The sequence below is a fragment of the Buceros rhinoceros genome, unplaced genomic scaffold (genome assembly GCF_000710305.1).
Source record: "Buceros rhinoceros silvestris isolate BGI_N320 unplaced genomic scaffold, ASM71030v1 scaffold6036, whole genome shotgun sequence".
Taxonomy (NCBI): Eukaryota; Metazoa; Chordata; class Aves; order Bucerotiformes; family Bucerotidae; genus Buceros; species Buceros rhinoceros.
The window spans coordinates 50775-59183 of NW_010415686.1; the positions used below are offsets into that span (position 1 = coordinate 50775).

An 8409-nucleotide genomic window follows, 5' to 3' on the forward strand; every position below is an offset into this window, starting at 1 on the left:
TCCTGACTCTTGAAGCTCTTTGTCCGCATCAGGACATCGACAGCCCACGAACAGAGGAGCTCTCCAAGGGTTGAGGTGAACAGAAATGACATCACTGAAGCTTGTTTGTGAGAACGGCATGTTGGACACGTTAAGGCTGCACTAAAACCATGCCTAAAGAAAAACCAACGAGTAAGGCAAGCCTGGACCCTGACCCATCCACACATGCAGTTTTGTCCCTCCTTTTATGATGGAAAACAGCTTCTTTGATTATTTGTTCTCTCGTTCGTGGTGAATTAATCAGTCTGAGTAGCATATCGTCTGCTGAAGGCCAAGAGGAATGCAGAAAGAAATGGAGCCAACTGGCGAGCGTGCCGGTTCTAGGGGTCTCCTAGAGGACAGTCCAGAGCGCACCAAGATGAGACCCCACACAAGTCCTCTGGCTGTCAAAGACATGGAAGGAACAACCTGTCAGTCTGCTTGGTGATTCCTTCCGCTGGCATCGGCTGCGCAAGAACTCTGGGCTTAAAGCAAAACCGCGGTCGCAATAAAGTAAAAACATCTCAATTCAGTAAGGACAACGAAGCACTTCCACAACAGAGTGGAGCAATATAGTTAGTTATTTATATAATTACAGTTCCATACAGTTATCTATCAGCCATTACTCACCCCTCCGTGATAAGCTCTTCTTCATTGCGTGTCCACCTGATATACGGAGCTGGAAATCCTGCGGCAACACACGGGAAAACCGCGCTTTGCCCAGTGACCTTCGTAAGGGAAGAGGGCTGCCTCACAAACACCAAGTCCTGGGGCACCTCGGGATCTGCAAGGAGTTTGTAAGTGACAAAACTGTTACTAAATGCAAAATAAGAACATGGTCATATTAAAAAAACCCGCAAATGAAACATCTAATTTCCTTCCCGCATCTTCACAGGATTCAGCCATCGCTTCCCCGACTCAAAGGCTTTCCTGTGGAAGCCTCTCCCACCCTCCCACCTGAACAGCTCTTCACCACTTCCCCCACACGTGCAAACTGCTCTGGGATTCTGACTCCGCGGAGCACTCCTGGCCGACAGCTCCAGCCCTGAAACCAGGACTCTACCAGCTGGTGTAGAGATGTCGTAAGGGAGGGTGTGGGTTTGACTTTGTCCAGACAGCCTTGGGCAACCTCCTGACTCCATCAGTTAGCTGCCCAAGAACACGCTTTTACACGCTGGAAAATGAAATTGCTGCAGCAGCGCGTCAGCCCGGAGCAAAACAAAACCACAAAACCAGCGTGGCCGCTGACGTAACGCAGGCTTTGTCCTAAACCAAAAATCCACCACGGTTTTCCATCCTTCTGGAAATGGTGAACCCTCTGAACCAGGTTTGGTCTGGCTTTGAACGGGCTGGAGAGGGGGTTGTTTCTTTTTTCTCCCCCTGTTAAGAATAAGCACGAGCAAAGTGCACATTTACTCTGCCTTTTACTACAGGAAACGGCCACTGACTGTGAGAACTGAACACCCTCCAGAAACGTTCCCTGAACTGAACCACCGCCAACGCGCTCCGAGGTATAACGTGAGGAGGTTGCTAGGATACTCGAGAGAACAGCCCCGGTGGAACCCATGTCCCAGAGCCGCCCCGGGCAGAGGAGCCCGCTGTGGAGCAATGCTGGATGCACCACCCGCCTCAGGCCCCCACACAGACTATCACAGCAGCCTGTCCATGCTCCCTGGTTGAGGGAACCAGGCTGCTCGCTCCAGAAATAGGAGCATGCGTGAGCAGGCAGCGAGCGCAGCAGAGTGACCTGGAGCTGCACGTGGAGCGAGCCAGGGCGCACAAAGCCGGCTGGCTGTGGCAGATTGCTGGCGGGCTGCCCCGACCCGAGGGAGAGGAGCCGGTACCACGCACTGGAGGCAGAGCTCAGCAATGCTCCAAGCTCACAAAAAGAGATCAGTGCCCACCTGAGCAGAAACTGCATTCAAAAATTAAGTGGTTTCACTTTTTCCCTTGCATTGCTATATCTGACAGCACCCGCTCGGATCGAACGATCAGCTACGGGGGCACTCGAGATTCAGAGAGCTCTCTGTGCAACAGTTTAATCCCCCTTTTGAAAAAAAAAAAGTGCCTGCAGGGAGGGATTTCACAAAACTTTGCTATCAACACTTCCAACAGATCAGCACGTCATCAAAGTTTATTGGGCAGCCTAAACTTGCTCAAAATTAGAAAAATCTTAAGCATTTATCTGAGGGGCTGCAGCATCATGAAGGCAAACCAAACTAAAAAAATTCAGTTAAGCGTCTTTTCCAAATGTGTTTTTCTTTAACAACTGCACCCTCGCTCGGAAAGATAAGGCGTTCTTCATGGGAAGGCTGAAGAACTTCATGAAATGAATGCCTGCTTCAAGCACGGCTCACTCCTGGAGCCTAGCAAACACCCCCCTTTTCAAAGACAGTTAAAACTGCAAAACTGGTGGAGTCTAAAGTCTGTTCTAAGTAGAAAAGTGACACAGTCATGAGAAAAAGGGACCTCTGAAGATGCCACCACCTGCTCGAAGCCCACCTGCTGCTGACACTAGGACAGGCCAACCATGCCCTGAAAACCTCCCAAGATGGAAACGCAGCAACTCTCTCCGGCAGTAAATCTGATGCAGAATTCCGACACAAAGACTAATTCAGAAGAGACAACATGAGGTTCTGGAAATAATTAAGAAAACCCATACGAAACACAGCCCGTGTTTCCCTAGTTTGGGAAAGTGCGACTCAGCATCCCTGCCTTATTCTTGGTCAACTGTCAAAACTCATTGTTAGAACGTGGTGACGCACAGCTCTGAGCGATCGTGCCATTCGGAACAGGACACTCTACGCTCACAAACAGCTGACGTCAGCACCAGGCTCCTGTTCTTATCAAAAATACCGAAACATTTCGGCACAACAGGCATAGCTAAACCTTTCAAAATGAAAACTCACCCCACTTTTTGGGGCCTGGAGGCTTCCCCAGTGTTTGAAGAATCAGAACTTCCTAAACAGTGGGTCAACTACAAGGGCCTCAGCTTAAGCATCCCAAGAGCGGGGCTCTAAGCACTGATATTTTTTGGCACTTCAACGGCATTTTCAAGGTGGGATTCATTCAAGCCTGAGAGACGTGGAAATCCCCAAATGTTTATGCTCAAATTAAGAGTCAATTCCCCCTTTGCAATCTGTCACAAGGGAAGCGCATTACTAGTGACTTTTACAAGAAGTCCTTCCCCAAAGTCCTTAAAAGCTGAATTCTGCCCAAAAAGCACGTGCGTGTCTCCAACCTATCCTCACCCACTGCAAAGAGCTCAGACACCAGGAACTGATTTTGCGTTTCTGTTTCCACACTGCAAAATACAGATTCGTCTTCCCAAGGGCCAAACCCTTCAGCTTAAGCGCCTGCACTCATTTAAAGCTACGCAGGAAAACCCAACCCAACCACCCGGGAGCAGATTCCCCCATCGCTTGACTAAAGTTTTAATTATTCTTTTTTAAAAGGAAAGGCATATCCATACCTGGAAGGACTTTGAGCTCTGCCTCGTCGCTGTACTTGGGGGCCCCACCGCTTTCGATGACGCAGCGATAGAGCCCTCCGTCCGTCTCCGTAGCGTTGCTGATGATCAGAGCTCCGCTCGGTAATTTCAACACTCGCTCGTCCAGAGCGACCGGCTGGGGATCCTGCTCCCACCCCCCGCCGGGGCTGGCGATCCTGCTCCCACCTCACGTAGGGGGCGAGGTCGACGTTGACTTCGCAGTTCAGCAGCGCAGTGTTCCCTCTGTAGACCGACGACGACTCGGGATGACTGCTGAACATTGGAAGGCCTGCCAATGGGCACAGAGGTATTCTGAAGATGACACCAGAGCTTTGAAGTCCTCCGCCCACCTCTCCAGCACTGCTGCTATCCCTAAGCAGTAGACAGCAGAGGGGGCAAAAATCAAGGCAGTGTCTCTGCCTGGCACTGTAAGAGCTGGAGCACCTGCAGTGGAACACAGAGGCCCTCTACAACTCCCTCAGGAGACAGTACCAAGGAGAGGAGCTCCTGCAGGCCCTCCACTCTACAGTCTACACAACATCTTGACTGCTACGAACAGCCTCACGCGTAGCACCATAAGGTAAAAACTGCTCTTGTTCGTGTGCAAGTATTGATCTCTCTCATGTTGGTGTACCTGAGAACCGAGTAGAAACACAGCACAGCGGAACCTCAAGCCATGTCAACCCAGCAGTGCTGCACTGACGTGTCGCTGTTTGAGTACAAACGTTCTCCAGAAACACCCGAGGTCCACTGAGCAGCTTTGTGCTTGTTCTGGGTGGCCACATCCTGGTGTTGGCGGTGGGGAAGCTGCCAAGACGGCCTTTGAGAGGAGGCTGAGATGTCCCCGTGCCAGACACGGTTGGGGCTGATCCGGCCCCACAGAGGCCATGGCTGAGCCAGCCAGCGAAGCTGGTGACATCTCAGAGAACGCACAGTCAAGAAAGGGGAAACCACTGCACAGCAGGGAGGGGAGCGTGAGAAACAGCCCTGCACCAGGCAGCTCAGAGCAGGAGGAAGGGCAGCTCCGGGTGCCACCCCGAGGAGACCAAGGTGGAGCAGAAGGCAGAAGAACTGGGAATGAAGGTGGGAAGTTGAGCCTGGGAAATGGGAAGAGGGCAGGGAGAGGTGTCTTCATTTTAGTCTTTGTTTTCTTACCACCCAGAAGTATTTTACTTGGCAAGACATTAAACGACTGCTCCCCACGTCTCCTCACTCCGTTTGCAGTGCTGGCACGGGGCAAGGCACAGCTTGCTCGCTGCACCAACCACCTCAGAGGAAAGTCTTCATTCTTTTTTATGCTCACACTTAAAGCTGACATTGTCACGGAAAGAGCCTGTCGGTACTCTAGACATCTTGCCTTCCCCTCTCAACAGCGCACAGCTTCGAGTTGAGATTGTCATTGTTCCTTTAAACTCAGGACACCGTGTCGGCGATAGAGGAGATGGGAGCGGGACTCGAGGTTGTACAAATTACTCCATTCCCGTACAACTGCTGCAGCATGAGCACGCGCCCCTGTCGGAGAGCACAAACACCAGCTCTGCTGACAGGCAACAGACACCCTATGGTGACAATGACACATGAATGCGGCTCGGACCGTTCAGGTCAGCTCTCACCTTTCCCACTCCTGCTAGCACGCCTAAGGGTGAAATCCCTCACCCACCAGCTTCCACTTTCAAAAGTTTGACCTAATTGGAAAAATGCTCATTTCTCTCCTGTGAGGGTGATTCTTTTCTGTTGTTCTAAATACTCCCTTCCAAACAGGTCAGCCCAGCATTCTCACAAGAACTTAACAGTGATGTGACCGATCTCATCTGGATGTTTTCCATTTCTCCTGTAAACACCTAGCTCAGTGCTTGGCAATTCCTTCTTCCTTTGCAGAGGGATAACAAACAACTCCTCAGACCAGAGGCTTTCATTTGATGGCGAAGGATTCAAAGCACCCATGGATGGAAAATGCTGCACAGCTGCTCCACGTGAAGGGGAGGGAAAGGGGTGAGTGACCTGCCTCGCATGCCTCAACCTTCTAGCCAAGTTTACTACCAGTGGTGCTTACCAGTTACATACTGGTGCCGCAACTCCAGCCCCCGTAGTTCCCTCTGTCTGCGTTCACTCTATTCCTCTGCCTAAGAAAGACCCTCTGCAGTTAAACGACACTTTCTGTCAGTTCCAGCTTGAACCTGGAACCCACAAGCTGCCATGTGCCTCCTCGTGGCTCTCCTCCACGTGTGAGAGACCAAACAGGTCACTGCAGCGAGAGGCAGCAGTGTACCTGCTCTCTGGCTGATGCCAGAGAGAGAAACCAAACAGCCCCCCAAATTTTCCCCTCCCAGTGTATTTACAACCAACTTGTAGTTCTTTGATCTTGACCTGGTTTTGGTATTAATTATTCTGCATCTTTGATATTTATCCATGTCTCCCACCAAGGGACTCATACGAATAAAAATCACAGTCTCCTTCCCTCCACTTAATGAAGCTGCAATTTTGAGCTTCTCTTCGTCTTCCCCCTGACCATCCCACCATCCCATCCACCCATAAAGCATCAGAACCACAGACGCACTGGGGTAGGAAGGGACCTGGTCGCAGCAGAGTCAGCTACATGGTCTGATGAGCTTCACCATTATTCACTCTACAGCATCGCCTAATTCTTCCTATGAGACCAGCGAGGCCACAGCAGGAGTAACCAGGTCTCCGAAACCAGCCACTCTCACTAGTTTTGCAGGTAAGTACTTCGTTCTTACAGCACAGCGACTGATGAGGATGTTAAACACGATCCTTTTAACGCTAGTCTGAGGCACCTTTCCATTCTGAACCCCTCCTCAATACAACTCATTAAACTTCGTAATTACCTCAGATTCTCCTCCATCCTGATATTCCCCTTTAAATTTCTATCTTCTCGACCTTCACCCGTTTCTAAGGGACAGCCTATCAAAAGGCTGTGCTGTGGCACGCCCATCGTATTACAGTGCTCTAAGACATCAGCTGGTTCACCGAGAAACCCCGAGGCAAACAGCGGACATCAGCCCCGTGACAGTGTGGTCGCCCTTCCACTGTCCTCTGCCTTCATTTCCTTTGCCTCCAGAACCCCTTTAGGAAGGGCACAGCGTTAGGCTCGGACTCCTTGGTCTAGGATCACCCCCTGTCCTTTGGACACACATTCTACGTCAGTTATTCCGGAACAAGGTACTAGCCCCTGAATTCACAGCTCACCAGAAATCCTCAGGAACAGGCTTGTGTGTTCAGACACCTCTCTCGCCAGCCTGGGAGGGAGCCCTGCACCTCCTGGCTTTGTCAGGGGAGCAGGGTACAACCACCACGTGTGCAATCACCCTATCGACAACTTCGAGCACAGCCAGAGCGTTACTGGAGGACTAAAGCCCTGGAATTTCTACCGTAAAGCTCAACCGAGCTTTAATTTAAATCCCTTACTGGTACTATTCACGTCTTGGACAAGGCGGGCATCGTGTTTCTGCCGTGTGAGGGTGCTCCACTAAGGCTCAATAAGCCTTGTTACAAGACGGTTTCATTACTCACCAGCGCTGAAATTACAGTTCATTTTCCTGGTCATCTTAAATGCCAGTAAAACCTTTATTCGATCAGAGTCTTGAGTGGATTTAAAATATCTCCTTTAACCTAGGCTGTAATTTTGCCCTCAAGACTAACCCTCTCTTGCTCTGCAATCACTTGCAACGTGCACTGCTTAAAGGCCTCTGTGGGGAGGAGGACCCTTGGCGTTAGCCAACAGACACCCACCAAACAGCAATGCTGTATTACAAGAGGTGCTCTAACTAGAACCCTGAATCCCCGTTAACTCTGAGGGCCGTTTATATCCACAGCAGCCGGTGCCAGCGCGCTGGCGCTTCTCCGGCAGCAGTACGCTACCAGAAGATACCCTGCCACCCACCAGGCCAGGGCTTCCCATTGCAGGGTGCTTCTCCTCTTCGAAAGGTCTACTGAGCGACTTGCAAACCTGCATTTCCTTCAGTTCCTGTAGCCCTGTCTGAGGCATCGCCAGGTAAGCCAGTTCAGCCTTTCCTTTTAAACCGCACACACATTTAAAACTATTGCTTACAGATTTGAAAACGCTGATACTTTTTCCTCAACGGTTTTATTTCCCGATCGCAACAAGACCAAGCAAGAACCTGTAATGACAATTTCTCTTCAGCAGCCACTCTTCACCCCCGCATTCAAGGCATTTGGTTGAAGATATTACCCCATCTTTTGCTAAATGAGCACTGTAACAAATGATACGTAGGGGTTCTGATATTAAAGACCATTTTTCCATGGCTCTACGTCCATTAATCACACTGTGGCAGCACACGTACATTACCTATCGATTTCAGGAGACTGCAGGAAAATCCTACTGACCTCGCCGGAATGCAGGCTAATAAACCCAGCTGAGGAAGGATGATTTTCCACTTGGAATGGTCTCTCAACACCGGTAGGAGAACATCAAAGCAACAAGGTGATTCTCACACACATACAACAGCAATCAGGTTCACCACAAACTGCAAACGCTCTGCCAGGACAATGCGAATGGGAGGGGGGAGTCAACTCTGTCTCTGTTTTCTCCTTCCCTGTTGTCTCTCCCCTCCCCAAAAGACCAGAGCAAAGGCAGGAATTTGAACAAACGGGAATTTGTTCCATTCAGCGGAGGATGATTTTCCACTTGGAATGGTCTCTCAACACCGGTAGGAGAACATCAAAGCAACAAGGTGATTCTCACACACATACAACAGCAATCAGGTTCACCACAAACTGCAAACGCTCTGCCAGGACAATGCGAATGGGAGGGGGGAGTCAACTCTGTCTCTGTTTTCTCCTTCCCTGTTGTCTCTCCCCTCCCCAAAAGACCAGAGCAAAGGCAGGAATTTGAACAAACGGGAATTTGTTCCATTCAGCGG

General features: G+C 50.4%; 1 protein-coding gene across 1 annotated transcript in view; it reads right to left on the bottom strand.

Moving 5' to 3' along the window:
* Positions 1–8409, bottom strand: part of NEO1 (neogenin 1) — a gene marked incomplete at both ends in the record, with an annotated part of 69171 nt that overhangs the window by 50358 nt on the left and 10404 nt on the right. The window contains 3 exons of the mRNA XM_010137498.1: positions 649–802; positions 3491–3636; positions 3668–3797. Coding sequence (XP_010135800.1) covers positions 649–802; positions 3491–3636; positions 3668–3797 — 430 coding nt within the window. The remainder of the gene's footprint in view (positions 1–648; positions 803–3490; positions 3637–3667; positions 3798–8409) is intronic.